Here is a 16230-nt window from a genome sequence, read left to right as displayed (position 1 = left end):
ACTGTACTTCGACGTGAAGACAGGATCTGTGCAATGTCACAAGAACATAATAATAATGATAATAATAATAATAATAATAATAATAATAATAATAATACAGTCATTGATTTGTGACTTCATACAATTCAATGAAGATATTTCAACTTTACTTTCTTATTATGCGAATAACAGAAGAGTTGTAATTTAGGGAAGAGCAGCTTGAATTCTTGCATTGCGAGGAAAGTAGCCTAGTATATACAAAAACTCCCAACGATTCAAAAGCTGAATCTACTTTTGTTATCAGGCGAAGAAAATGAAGACAAGTTTTATTAATCGACGATCTGTGTACATCCAATGTAATAAGTTTTATTAATACTTTACCAGCAATAGAAAAATTACAAACATGAAGGGGAACTATTTTCAAGCAAACTTAGAGATTTTTTAAGAAGATAGGCCTACCTGTTTTCAAGAGCTATGACCAAGAGCGTTTTTTTTTTTTTAATTTCTGTGTACAGCAACTTACATACGGCAGTGCAAATTTTGTTCCTATTTCTTATGTAGGAGTCAATTTATCCGGGAATGATGTATTTATTTATTTTATTTTACTTAGTTATTTAACGACGCTGTATCAACTACGAGGTTATTTAGCGTCGATGGGATTAGTGATAGCGAGATGATATTTGGAGAGATGAGGCCTAGGATTCGTCATAGATTACCTGACATTTGCCTTATGGTTGGGGAAAACCTCGGAAAAAACCAACCTGGTAATCAGCCCAAGCGGGAATCGAACCCGCGCCCGAATGCAACTCCGGTTCGGAAGGCAAGCGCCTTAGCCGACTAAGCCGGTGGCTGGAATGATGTATATGAATTATAATAATTTTAATAATGAAAGTCCACATCATTCAATTTCAATTTATTATAAAACAATACCAATAAGTTTTTATATAAAATCACAAAAGAAAAGAGTCGGCATTGAAGCGACGTATTTGCTATTATGTTGTAGACTGATTGTAGCAGAATCCTATTGTAAAAAGACGTTAATTCGTAGTTTGTGATTTGTAGAATCAGCGGTACTGCACTGTGTCCGTAGTCAGCGCATGGGAGCGTGCCCGTTGATAGCCAAAGCTGTCGTTTTCTGGCCGGGGACAATTTGATCATCCCGTATTTATTTAAACTGTATAGTTTTATAAACGAGATCAGATGTGCTACGTTTGGGAATATGTAAATTTATGTTTGTTTGTAATCCATAAAACAAAATTTTACTCATCATTTAGCATGATACATTATTTGATTTATGAATTTCTTTTGAATAATAGTTCCAAGAATATAATCGTAAATAAAAATTACCAAAATAATCAGAGATCTGAATTGTTGCGTAATGAGCAAAAAGTGTAATCAGAGGTATATTTCATATTCATCACATCTAACCTATTTTGATATTTAACTTTGATGGCTACTCGTGTTATACTAATTGAGAGCAAGAGGAAGGCATTTCCAAAGGAGGCTTTCGTATTTGTGTGTAAATCTGTTACAACACATAATTTGTCCGGCACTATAGCATTATTTTCTCCTCTATGCTTTAGGCAGTAGCGCTCCTAACTACAAATTTATTAGATCAGGGTTCATTATAATGTGATTCAAGTGAATGGAAATAGAAGCTTGAAGACTTTCTAAAAGTCGCTGTCAAGAGATTGATGCTCAGCATCATTCACTATCTCGTAAATAAGAGAGACTGTTGCGAAAGAAACTGAAATTGTTCAACTGTTCCGTAGAACGCAGTTTATGTTATTTGCCTGTGCTTTAATATTCATTCTGAGCGTGGGACGTGTTAGCACAGAGTAGCTCATTTGCTATTCCTTGTCACAGAATGAATCATTAATGCAAATATACACGCAGTGTTAATTATTAAGCGAGGAGCTTCAATCCTGTACCTGCACTCAGTTCAAAGGTTTCAGAGTGGATCTCAGTAGTACCTAGCCTATATTAAAAGTTTAACGTAGACTTTAAAACACATGTCCATTAGGGCTGACATGCATGATGGTGGAATACTGGTTTGTTACAGTGAAAGTGGTAGCCCTAGTTCATCTCTCTGCATGAGGAATGGTACTGATCACCACCACCACCACCACCACCACCACCTGTTATCCACGCTTAATAAAATGCTGAAATTTGTTTTCCTAGTACATTGTCAAGTCTTACTTTCGTTTTCATCCTCATAATAATAATAATAATAATAATAATAATAATAATAATAATAATAATAATAATAATTTAATCTTGCACAGGATAGGGACCGATGGCGGGCTTATGTGAGGGCGGCAATGAACCTGCGAGTTCCTTAAAAGACATTTGTAAGCAAGTAATAACAATAATAATAATAATAATAATAATAATAATAATAACAACAATAATAATAATAACAACAACATAAAATCAACTATAAGAATTGATCTTGTATTCTTCCGTCTTGATAGAGGTGTAATTAGAATTAATATTTCCAACGTACAGAAAGTTTGTCACCATCATTACCATCATCATCGTCATGACTTCAAGTTGCATCATTATTTTTTTAAGGAATATTATGTTGAAATAATTGTTCTCGTGGTCGTCGGAGGTCATCGACATCGACATCGTCATCGTCACCACCACCACCACCACTTCAAGTTTGCAACATTCTGTTTTCAAAGGATGTTAGAATTATTCTTCACAGGACACTGTAAGTAATGTCAAAGCAAGCGCATTTTTCTGATCTTGTCGTCATGCGCGGGCATCAAACGCTAGGTGTGAAAGGAGGAAGGATTATGTATATGAATACCAGATTAAGAAAACAGTGGTGTACAAACTTCAAACGGAACGTGAAATTTTATGTCGTTATTTTTATATGGCTTCTTTCTGTTTGATATTATCATTGTTTGTAAAACAAAAGTACTAACATCAATTTTTTAATATTGCAGTTGTGTTTTAAACGTTAATAAGATAGGTTAATAAAAATCATAATAAAAAGTTAAGAAGGAATATTCACATACATCTGATAGTAGTACAACTATACCTACTGTACTAAATGGATTAAATATATCATTCATAAAGAAATTGATATCCCCCCAAAAAAAGAGGTTGAGTATGACATGGTAAGTTGGAATTATTGATATTGATGGTATCTTTAGCCTTATAAAAGCAAACAAACTAGTCGAAGCAATATTAAAATTATAAAGCAAAGTTACCTAGGTACTGTACATGTTTTAATTGTAACTAATATTACATAACAAAACTCTTATCACATTATGCTTTTAAGGTGATATTGGTGCGCAACTTCCTATCATCAGAATATTAAATTATTTTCTCAAAATCTGCTGAAGCTATAGAGATGACGTTTTTACAACACATGGGCACATATCTTTTGTATATGATGTAACAGTAGTTGCTTTGTTAATTCATTTCCTTACAAACATTATCCATGCGAATATTTTCAAAATTTTCAATACACTATCTTCAGTAGTACATATTTACGATATATCAGATTTATGAAAACATTGTTTCAGTACCTGTAAGGCTACTAAATAAACATATCTGAAAATTTCACTTTTCTGTAAAAAAAAAAAAAAGTTGAGAAAATATTCCTTTTGAATAAAAAAGCAAACTTGTGAAAAATCAGCTTTGAAATTAAAACTTACAGTACATGACAACAGATACCCATATATTCCGTAGGATCAAAATTAATCGTTACGTAAAACTTACATTCTTAGGTCTATAATGCGCTTATACTTCTCAGACAAATCTAAAAATTAACATGGTTACAGTTTTGATAAGTTCTCTTCCCTTTATCTATTGAATCTGTGCTGGCCATCCCTGTATATAGCTCGACCAAGCGGCATATACTACCTCTTTCTTCTGTCTCTTTCCTTTCCGTTGTAAAGCCCTCAGGCTCTCCTGAGCTCTAAAGCGCGCGCTTGCGCCTCTGGGCATCAATTGACATGACTGCTGTAAGCATTCATCTTGTCTCGGTCATCATCATCTTCTTCTTCTTCTTCTTCTTCTTCTTTAAAAAATCATCTCGTCAGATCATTCTGTCTTCAAAGTGATAGAACAGGTCAACGCATAGAATTCTGGTAAATTTTCTTTGCATAGGTAACTGATTCTATTTTATCTGCTCAACCATTTCGTTGTATTTAGTATTTTCATATCTAACCAATAGACTACTTAAATAGGGTAGAGTAGGGCGATTCCGATCGCGTTTGATTTTTCCGGATAAGGCGTTCAAGTTTTGTGTTGGTGTCAACTCCTCGTAGCTATTGAGAAAAGCTTTCTGTTGAGAAGCATTCTGGCAGTTTGAGTGTAGGTCGCTGTTGAAACCATCAAGAAATAATTTCAAACGAAAGTCTACCACAGAATTGTCTCTTTTTCTTATGTTCTTTATGTACTAATTTAAGGATTTTTAGTTCAAAAATGTTTATATATATATTTTACATGCATATGAGAATAAAGAATGCTCTCTTTGTGAACATAACCCATAATGAAATCTTCTATAATAAGTTACCAGTATTGCCAACCTCCTGTTGAAAAATTATTACACTACGTCGGCGGATGACTCCGATCCCTTTTCGGAAGTGTTTGCAATCGCTTGTTCGCGTTTATTTAACGACGAAGTTTTTATAGTTTCGATTTTTTTATTACAGGTTAAATTACCTTAGGGATAACAGCGTAATAGTTTTGGATGGGCATGTTAGCCACAAGTGTTTGAAAGCTTTAAGGCTGGTTCACAATAAACCTGGAACGGAAACGGCAACGAGAACGAGAACGGAAACTATGTTAAAATAATGTATTTAAATGTGAGCATTCACAATAGTTAATTGTGAATCCTCACATTTGAATACGTTTATTTTAACATTTTTCCGTTCTCGTTCTCGTTGTCGTTCCTGTTCCCGGTTTATTGTGAACCAGCCCTTAGAGTTGTGTGAGGAGAACCAGATTCATGTCACTTGTCTCCCTAGTCATACAACTCACAGGCTACAACCTTTCTATAGGTCTTTCTTTAAGTCTCTCAAGAATTTTATTACTGTCAGGCTAGCAACTAATAGGCTAGAAAAATTATTGATTCCAGTGATGAAGATGATAAATTGCAAGTGAAAGACGAAAATGTGTTCCAGTTTTGTTTTCTGTCTTATGATGATCCACGGTCTTTAGTAAAGAGGAGTGGATTCAATGCCAGGGAAAGCAAAAAGAGTGGCACCACGAGCTTTGTGTGGGAGCTGAAAAAAAAAAAGTTCATTCGTGGCAAGTGTATGTAGATTATTAGTTAAGTGGCTAAGTGAGTGAATATCTGAGGGAGGGCTGAGCAATGAATGATCTTCCTCTTATGCTTGTGTTTATACGAGTAGAATCTTTTCAAGGTCAATGGTCAATATTGTTCGGAAACTATTCATACACGTTGTGTTATTAATTATAGATGAGCATTTGTTTTTGTATTAGGATAATAAAACTTTCTTTTTTGTGTCTTTCAGTATTTCATTCCAACGATCGGAATCCCCCGAGCTTAGATTATGAATCCGATCTTTGCAAGACTCGTAAAAAATATAAAAAAGATAAATATGAATTTTCTATTTTCATACTGCATATTGGAGGCAAGGGAGCAACCTTTCAATTCACAACATAGTTTTTTTTCTTTTTAAATATTCTGTATTATTTACTATAGAAGCAATTTCCTCAAAATCGATCGGAATCGTTCTACTCTACTCTATTTTCTGCTTTCGTTAGTTCTGTTTAGATTATGAATGGCATTTCCATTATATGAAAACAATATACATTATATAATGTATGTATATACAGACTGATTACGAGAGAAATAGAGAATTTCAACAAGTTGTAGGGGCAGAAATGTTTAAAATATTGAAAATAAACTTACATGATTTTGTAAACATATTCTTAAAGTTCCATTCAGCAGCTTACAAAAATGTTCGATATGTACAGTATACACCCTGCGACACAAGATATATCAAGATGGTAGTCGAAGTCTTGCCAAACGCGTGATAACATAGGTCAATCTTCAACATCTGTTTCGATGCGATTTTCATGTCATCTAGATTAGTAGGAAGAGGAGGAACTTAAACCCGGTGTTTAACATAACAGTACAGAAAAAATGTCACTTGGTGTTAAGTCGGGACTTCTTGGTGGCCAAAGCGTGAATGATTGATTTTCAACTATTGCACGACCAATCCAGTGCTGTGGAAGAGTTCTAGAGAGATGATTTCTAACTTCCAAATACCAATGGGGCGATACCCTATCCTGTTGGGAGATGAAGTTTTCACTGTCTTCATGCATTTGAGACATCAATCAATTAATGATCGTGTTGAGGTAAGAAGATCCTGTAACAACTTTCTCTTGGAAAATGAACGGCTGTACACATTTCCGAAAGATAGCATAAAAAACATTTATCTTCAGGGAATCCCGCACATACTCCACTGTTGCTCTAGGATTTTCAGTCCCCCATATTCGACTATTTTGTTTATTTATCTTTTCAATAATATGGAATGATGACTAATCGTCAGAAAATAGTCACTCGCTAAAACAATCTTGCTCACAAAGTTAAAGCATTTGCATATAGAAGTCACGACGTTTGATTCTGTCTTGTCAGTCACAGCTTGCAATAGGTGACGTTTGTATAGAGTCATTTTTAACCGCTTCGATAAAATGTTTCAAACTGTTGGTTGTGGAATTTGTAGCTCCATACTTGACTTTATTGTCCACTTATTTGAACTGTGTTGGAAAGCAGCACAAAGACGATCAACTTTTTCTATCTGACACACGCGGTCTCCCGGGAGTTTTACCCTTACATAAACATCCCCTGCCAACCGTAGACGGACTGCCTAGCCGGCGGTAATTTTCTGAAACGTGTTCTAAAATCTGCTGCATAGCAGTAACAAAATTCTTTTTGGTTAATTTAAGCAAGCACAATTTGTTTTCAACGGTAGTAACGGTCATCTTACCGGAACTGTGATGTGACATAAAGACAAATAGAAATATTGCTCAAGCACTAGCAAAACAGAATATTTTACGCTATATTTAAGATCTTTTCGTGTCCTACAGTTCGTATTAGCAGCTGAATTTTTATAGGTCGCTTCTGTTTTATAATCTTTATACCACTCCGTAAACTTTCAAGTTGAGTTTTGAAGTGATTTTGTGGAAAATTCTTTTGTTGTTGTATTTGTGCTCAGGCTTTAAAGAAACTATATAGGTACATATACATATATAGGGAGATTTAGAACCTCTGCAACAAACTCTGGGGATCGATAGATCTCGCAATGAGGATCATTTTTCTTAAAACAACTCATGTTCTCCGATGCTTCATTTAGGAGCTAAGCGACATCGGGGGGGGGGGGGAAGAGGTTTTAATGACATTAACAATATGAAATGAATTATTTTTCAATTATGTTTGCTGACAAGTTATAGGTATTCTAAGTGTCTACTCTGCCCTGAACCTGATTACATTCATTACACAGTCGTAGCAGTGGTCGGCCTGTGTCGAATTTGATCAAAAACAGCTATCTAATAGTCGCATAGTCGTTTCCTCTCTGCTGTCAATTCGAGTGGTGTATTACTTCACATGTCCCAAAAGACAAAAAATTAAGAGTGTGAAGTCGGGTGATCACGCTGGCCACGGAACAAGTCCGGCTTTCCCTATACATTGCTTCCCGTACATTTTGTTCAGATGTGCTCGTACAACCAGATTGAAGTGTGTTGGGACGTTATGTTGAATCACATGTCCCCTCACATCGTGAAGGGTACATCCTTCATGAGCAGCGGAAGCGTGTTCCAAAGAGCGCTCCACTCAAACGGGGCAGCAAAATGACAGGACACTTGTAAGGGTCAGCAAGGGTACTTGAAGAAATAAATGAACAATTAATTTCTATTAACTTTAAAGGTCACTGACACCTGCCTTTTCTTCGATGTAGCGTAGCTCCTACACGAGGCATCGAAGCACACGGGTTATTTTACGAAAAACGATCATCATTGCGAGATGTATCGATCCTAGAGTTTGTTGCAGAGGTCCTGAATCACCGTACATACGTACATACATACATAGCCTACATACATATACATACATACATACAAAGGCAAACCTTGTTGTTTATGTATGGAAATATGAACGAAAGCTCGAATGATGATGTTGAATTTGATATAGGCCTAACACACACATTAAAATTAAATGAAATGTAAAAAGTAAATGAATCTCCAATTTTTTACTTCGAAATGACATAATGTGTCCATACTTTCAAGATTATATGTAAATATAATAAAATTGATGTTCAATTCTTATTTTGTGGAGAAAAAAGTTAGCTGTATTTTCCGAGAACCCTCTGAATTTAATCAAGGAACCGTATTTGGAAGATGTTATTTTGTGAGTTTCCATTTCCTATTACGATACAGTCTTCTATAGAGACTTTTTGAAGAGAAGTAATAATTTACGCGTCAAGCTGCGGCGTATTCGCAATTCTCTGGAGGTTCGGCTGGATTACAAAGCAGCCAGAACGTATCCACTAACGTAGGCCTACTACGCAGCATAGGCAGCTGGCTTCGGAGCTAGCATGACTCTGCTATCGCGAACGCTTTCTCCCCGGGGGGGATTGGAATTATCCTGGTTCGGAAAGTTTCAAGTGCTACAAGTAAGAATCACACCAAAACCACGCTACATTACCTTCTGAAAATGTACGATCAGTGATTATACAAGAATCTTGAACTTATTTAAATGTAACATTGCCTGAAGCAAACAATTCTTTGCGACTGGTTCGGTCATTGCTGTTCTTTCATTTATTATATTTTGTTGAGGTAACGTAAGTTATTTATTTGTTTTGACATTCCGTATTTCGGATTAGTTTTATTGACTTTACGATATATTGAATATATTCTCCAATATTATTGTTCTTTCAATGTGGTTTATTCAATGAATATGTGAAAAATATCGCCAAAATAACGGTTATTATAAAGTAACTAATACACTTGAAATTAATACAATTTTCAAACAAATTTAGTAATCAAGATGAACTAAACGGCAATGCAATATGTTAAGAAAGTGATTTAGTATGTGGATCTTCGACAAAAATTCTATTGACTTCATCACTGAGAGTGAAATAAGCCTCATCTGTGCACTGTATTCGAAATAACTATTTTGGTTCATTTTCCACATAATGAAAGTTGTATAAATCCTTGTAATCAGTTTACTTCAATTCGAAAGTCATTCACAGGTTATAAGGATATATATTCAGGAGTTTGCGTAACATTTTCCGAACAGTGTTATATCGCATTTGCAAGAGTTTGTTTAGCACATAAGCACTGCTGACTAGTAACAGGTTTTCTCTAGTTTCGTTATTGGTTTACATGAAGAACGTCTGCAATCTGAATACCACTAATTCTTTGCCTTTCCGATTTCATTTCATCATAAACTGAATCAGTTTCTTCAAAAGAGTCGTCTCTCAGGTGCATTTTTGTCCAATATCTTGTTAATCCGATACTGAAGTTTCTACCACATTCATAACAACATTGCAACAAAGCAATCCTTGTTTCAAGATTTAAAACCATTTTCTAATACTTGAAAATGTGTGTAATAAAAAATAAAAATGGCTAAGAAACAAATTTTTCAAAATTAATTGTTGCATCATAGGAATGCAACCATTTGTTCTTAGAAATGAATAACTAAATTACCTTCTTTACACATTCCATAGATGCTTAGTTAATCTTTATTGCTGAATATACTTACAAATTGTATTTATTTCATCAATGTTAGGTACTTTATAATAAATTTATATTTTCTAGACGGAAACGTCTTTTCACTGGTCAAAAGATATTTTAAAGAAAAATGATAGAAGTACCATGACATAGACATTCGAGGCGTGTTTTTGAAGTTCTGTATAGTAGAAAATAAAAACATGAATTGGTAAATGGAGGTACGATTAAGCAAAATGTAAACAATATAATCTGTCAGTTTCAAGGAGGATGTAAGCAGAAATGCAGACAATAATTACAAGATATTTAATTCTTAATAGAGTTTTTGTTGTAAAGGGTTGCAATTTTGCATGCACGTGATAAATAATTTGGCCTATATACTGAATTTTTTTCAGGTCACTTTTTCAACAAACATTATATATATTTGGACGTAAATCGCGAAAACATTTATTTATATTATTTTTATACTATGCAACTCGGTATTCAAAAGTGGTTTATTAATGACTAACAAAAGTTTACAAGGGAACTGATCCTGTACTGTACATTTACTGTAAACATTTCTTTATATTGTTTTTATACTATGCAACTCGATATTCAAAAGCGGTTTATTAATGAGTAACAAACGTTTACAAGGGAACTGAACCTGTACTGTACATTTACTGTAAACATTTATTTATATTATTTTTATACTATGCAACTCGATATTCAAAAGTGGTTTATTAATGAGTAACAAATATTTACAAGGCAACTAATTCTGTACTGTACATTAACTGTAAACATTTACTTATATTATTTTTATACTATGCAACTCGGTATTCAAAATTGGTTTATTAATGAGTAACAAATGTTTACAAGGGAACTAATTCTGTACTGTACATTTACTGTTAACATTTATTTATATTGCTTTTATACTATGCAACTCGGTATTCAAAAGCGGTCTATTAATGAGTAACAAATGTTTACAAGGGAACTGATCCTGTACTGTACATTTACTGTAAACATTTATTTATATTATTTTTATACTATGCAACTCGGTATTCAAAAGTGGTTTATTAATGAGTAACAAATGTTTACAAGGGAACTAATCCTTGTACTGTACGAGTAACAAATGTTTACAAGGGAACTAATCCTGTACTGTAGCCTACATATATTGTAAACATTTATTTATATTATTTTCATACTATGCAACTCGGTATTCAAAAGTGGTTTATAAACGAGTAACAAATGTTTACAAGGGAAATAATCCTGTACTGTACATTTACTGTAAACATTTATTTATATTATTTTTATACTATGTAACTCGGTATTCAAAAGTGGTTTATCAATGAGTAACAAATGTTTACAAGTGAACTAATCCTGTACTGTACATTTACTGTAAACATTTATTTATATTATTTTTATACTATGCAACTCGATATTCAAAAGTGGTTTATAAACGAGTAACAAATGTTTACAAGGGAACTAATCCTGTACTGTACACTTACTGTAAACATTTATTTATATTATTTTTATACTATGCAACTTCCGTATTCAAAAGTGGTTTATCAATGAGTAACAAATGTTTACAAGTGAACTAATCCTGTACTGTACATTTACTGTAAACATGTATTTGTATTATTTTAATACTATGCAACTCGATATTCAAAAGTGTTTTATTAACGAGTAACAAATGTTTACAAGGGAAATAATCCTGTACTGTACATTTACTGTAAACATTTATTTATATTATTTTTATACTATGTAACTCGGTATTCAAAAGTGGTTTATCAATGAGTAACAAATGTTTACAAGTGAACTAATCCTGTACTGTACATTTACTGTAAACATTTATTTATATTATTTTTACACTATGCAACTCGATATTCAAAAGTGGTTTATAAACGAGTAACAAATGTTTACAAGGGAACTAATCCTGTACTGTACACTTACTGTAAACATTTATTTATATTATTTTTATACTATGCAACTTCCGTATTCAAAAGTGGTTTATCAATGAGTAACAAATGTTTACAAGTGAACTAATCCTGTACTGTACATTTACTGTAAACATGTATTTGTATTATTTTAATACTATGCAACTCGATATTCAAAAGTGTTTTATTAACGAGTAACAAATGTTTACAAGGGAACTAATACTGTGCTGTATCCTACATATATTGCAAACATTTATTTATATTATTTTCATACCATGCAACTCGGTATTCAAAAGTGGTTTATTGACGAGTAACAAATGTTTACAAGGGAACTAATCCTGTACTGTAGCCTACATGTATATTGTAAACATTTATGTGTATTATTTTATACTATGCAACTCGGTATTCAAAAGTGGTTATTAACGAGTAACAAATGTTTACAAGAGAAGTAATCCTGTACTGCAAATATATTGTAAACATTTATTTATAGACTATTATTTTAATACTACGCAACTCGGTTTTCGAAAGTGGTTTATTAACGAGTTAAAGGAACTAATCCTGTATGGTAAAAATGGCGAGCTCGTTCACTGAATGCTTCACTTGACCCATTTTAGCTTGATGTGATGAGAGGACTTTAACGACTCTAACAAATTTCTTAACAAAAAATAAAAATAATATACACATAATAACTGATTTCACCGAAACTTAGGGATAGAGAAACAAAATAATCAGCTCATGTCATTATTATTTTATCTTATACAGCAAGCAGATTTTAAGAAAATAATATGATGATAAATTCAGAGTTATTAGCCAATTTGTGTTCACAACAATTCAAGACTAATTTTGATTAACATTTCGTAGGCTAAGTTTAATGTGCAATATTCCAGGGTAAATTGAATCGTAAATACTAAATATGAACAAAATCAGTCCAATAGTGAAAGACAAATCGTTGTGGATAAACGGACATATGGACTGACGGTTTCCCAAAGTCACGTTTTTGTTATTACGAATAGAAATATCGAAATCATGCATTTCTGCAAAAATCCTCAATGCTATAATTACAGCATCGCAATACCTTTTGTTATACTTTGTGTAGTGAAAAAGTGCAAAATAATGTACAAATATTCAAAATTTTCCAAAGTTTTGACCTATATTCAGCTTCAGATGAAAGATCAGGTTGAGATAAAAGAGACACACTCCTCATTGGAGTCGTCTGAAATGACCTGGCCTTTAGTCAACGAGTAGCATGCCATTTTCTCTCATTATGGTATTTTGACGGGAAGATGGAGGTAGGCTATGTCGCAAAAGTTTTATATTAGTACTTCTTTCATTAAGACGCATCGTTAGCCAAATGGGTAGAGCGTCGGCTTTCCACGATGGTAACCTGGGTTTGAATCTCGGAGGGTCCAAGTGGAATTTGTGGTGGACAATACTATGTTTGACGATAGATTTTCGCGAGGTATTTCCGTTTCCTCTATCGGTATCCCGGCATTACTCTATTAAAGATCATTATCATGCTGTGGTATGTAGTTCGCCTCTCGTGGTACATCTAGTGCAACGCCTACAGCGGTAACAAAAAGTATGACTTCGGTGCGTCGATGATAGATGAGGATGCTTGGATATATGACACAAAAGTCAAGTAACTGCCATTAGCTATTAGAAGAAGAAATCTTATTTCACCGAAAATGGACATAGTCCAATGCAAATATATTTATGGTAGAAAACAGCATTAATTGCAGTTTTGTGCTTAGGCAATATGTACATTTAATTACACTAAACAACAAGAATTTTGCTCCGACTTAAAACAATGTGTCCCTCATGGTGTGATGTGTGCTGAATGCGAAAATGCATATCTTTTTTTCGTATCACGTAAGGTTTTTAAGATATACTATGATTCCACTTTTCGATAAGCGCTCCCCCAGGAAACATCTGGCGAGGAATGGGGGTATAAACCAAAACAAAGTTAATGCATTTGATGAGTTTATGACTTATTTCCGGTTTATTATGGTTTTTGACATGCTCTTTTGTACTTCTAATAGATAAACAGATATTGGTCCCTTCCATTAAGTAAATTTCATAACAGTTCAAAGTGAGGTCTATGCAATGAACAAAGAAGGGTGTGATTATCAGTAGACTATTTAAAGGAAAAGTTTACCAGTTTGAGTGAAGGCAAATTTAAAGAGGGCATTTTCATCGGTCCACAAATTCACAAAGTTATGGCTGACTTTTGTTCGAGGAAAAACTTTCCGTTACAGAAAGAATGGCATGGCGCTCTTTCAAAGACGTTTGCTCAAATTTCCTTGGAAATTCTAGGGCAGAGAATTACATAGAACTCGTTGTGGAAACAATGTTAAGTGCATATGACAAAATGGAATGTAATATGTCTCTCAAAAATAGACTTTTTACATTCTCATTTGGATTTCGTTCCTCCTAACTTTGGAGCGGTAAGCGACGAGCATGGGGAAAGATTTCATCAAGAAATATCTGAAATGGAAAAGCGATATAAAAGAAGATCATCATCCAGCAGGCTTGCAGTCTATTGTTGGTTCCTTGTAAAATATAGTCCCGGGTCTAGTTATAAACAGAAGTCATCCAGAAAATTATTTTAAATGTAAGTTCAAATTCCAAAATTTTTCTCATTATACACATGTGTTTTAAACTATGTAACATCATTACTATTTAATACGAGAAAAATTCGTACCGGCACCGGGAATCGAACCCAGGACCTCTCAGCTCTGCACGCTGAGCTCTCTTTCCAACTGAGCTATGCCGGGACGACACACGGCGCCGGCCATAAAGTCATTTAAATATGCGCTCCTGCATATATGACTTGTATCGTCTCAAATGCAGGTAGTAAGGCCGTAAAAAGCATTACGAGAGGGGTTCGGCCGGCGCCGTGTGTCGTGTTCCGGCATAGCTCAGTTGGAAAGAGTGCTCAGCGCGCAGAGCTGAGAGGTCCTGGGTTCGATTCCCGGTGCCGGTACGAATTTTTCTCGTATTAAATAGTAATAATACACATTGGCTACTTCATAGTAGTCTCGTAATATTCAATGAGGTGGGCGAGACCTCATAATGAATATGTAATGTATGTAACATCATTTTTGAATCCAGTACACATTTTTCAAGTACTATGAGAAATCTTGAATCCCTAGTGTGTTGTAATTTTATCAGTAGCGGTGAAAAATTAAAAATAAGTAAGTTTTGTCATACAAATTCAATCCACTTTCCCCGGAAAATGGTACGTGATGGGGCAATTTGGATTTTAAATTCAGATTTAGGGCACGCATATTAGTAATATTCACCTGTTTTTAATTCGAAGCAAGACAAAGATTAAAAATTTGTTGTTCAGTGTTATTCCTGCAAAAAGAGTGACGAACAAAGCTACAGTGGCGTTCTCAAGTGTAGTAAACTTGTGGTCAAAGTTGAATATCTGGTCCGCCGCGTTGTTATACAGAGTGTTTCTTACTTACTTTCTCACGGTCGCCCAGTCTGGCGGTGAGGCGCACTCTACCGCCCGCCAGCGCTAGCTCCAGCCGGTCCGCCGACTGCTCGGTGCTGGTGGTGAGGAGCAGGCCGAGGGGCCGCGTGGTGCGGAACCGCAGCGTCACGTCCTCGGTCTGCGTGCGGAACTCGTCCGGCATAGTGATAAGCATGTGCTGCGAGCCGTTGAACGTCAGCGTCGTCGCATCTGCACAGAAATCACATTCCTCACGCTCACGTCATAACCATTCTTGCTGCAGGAACTGGCAACTAACCTAGTACCTATCTAAGAAATTGAGCAAGAAGGTAAATCCAGGCACAATCCAACAAACCACATCGAATTAGTTTACAATGGTCGCACCTTTGCCGCAGGTGGGCCCCGTGAAGCTGGTAGCAGTGCAGTCACAGATGAACCTGTTCCAGCCTTCCGTGCACAGCCCCCCGTTCATGCAGGGCTGGGAGTCACACTGGGGCAACTGCACATGGCAGGAAGGTCGAATTGCCCCTGCAACAAAAGCGTAAGTCTCAATTAAGTAAATTTTGCGTTCGCTTATCTCGTGGATTTATATTAATTTTTTTTAGTTCATTACTAAAGTACAGTGTTTGAGCATTGACGCACTGGAAACATATTCGCTTTATACAGAATAAGGTGCAAATAGCACGCTGCAGGGATAGTCCACTGTTTCCGATTACAAGTGTATAAGTACCGTTGGTAGCAGAGTTATGTTCTCAGTGCGTTTTGTTTAAGCTACCCTATTTTCAGGCAAGTACATATTGAGATGTGTGTAATTACTAGAAATGAAACAATTCCTTCGTAAACACGATACCAGCGTATATGTGACTCGAGTATTGTATATGACGTCAGAGGGAAGGGGGTTAGAATTTATTTTTTGTACCGTCTGGTTACAGCAACAGTGCTGAACTGTGGTGCTACGTGTCCAGTGCGGTAGTAAGTGAGCGAGTCGATTTCTAACCTGTAGTGCAGTGTTATTGGCATTACTTTATATATTAAGTCATTGTAATGAATTGTACACTCCATAGAGGACTACCAAGAGTAACAACTTTACACTGGTTATATTTCACTCCACATGTTCCGAATAGATAGTGCGCAACGTTCATGTTCCACAGAAGTACAGTATATGTC

The 16230-nt window shown here is 35.1% G+C and overlaps 1 protein-coding gene across 2 annotated transcripts in view; it reads right to left on the bottom strand.

Moving 5' to 3' along the window:
* The window catches only part of LOC138700108 (neurexin 1-like), a 940828-nt gene that overhangs the window by 124387 nt on the left and 800211 nt on the right, over window positions 1-16230 (bottom strand). For both annotated transcript variants that reach the window (XM_069826434.1, XM_069826432.1), the window contains exons 9-10: window positions 15448-15591; window positions 15077-15294 (exon numbers count right to left, since the gene is read on the bottom strand). In XM_069826434.1, the coding sequence (XP_069682535.1) occupies window positions 15077-15294; window positions 15448-15591 (362 nt within the window). The remainder of the gene's footprint in view (window positions 1-15076; window positions 15295-15447; window positions 15592-16230) is intronic.

This window comes from Periplaneta americana, chromosome 1 (genome assembly GCF_040183065.1).
Source record: "Periplaneta americana isolate PAMFEO1 chromosome 1, P.americana_PAMFEO1_priV1, whole genome shotgun sequence".
Lineage (NCBI taxonomy): Eukaryota > Metazoa > Arthropoda > Insecta > Blattodea > Blattidae > Periplaneta > Periplaneta americana.
Note: the sequence above shows the minus strand (reverse complement) of the source record. Positions and strands in the feature narration are given on the sequence as shown.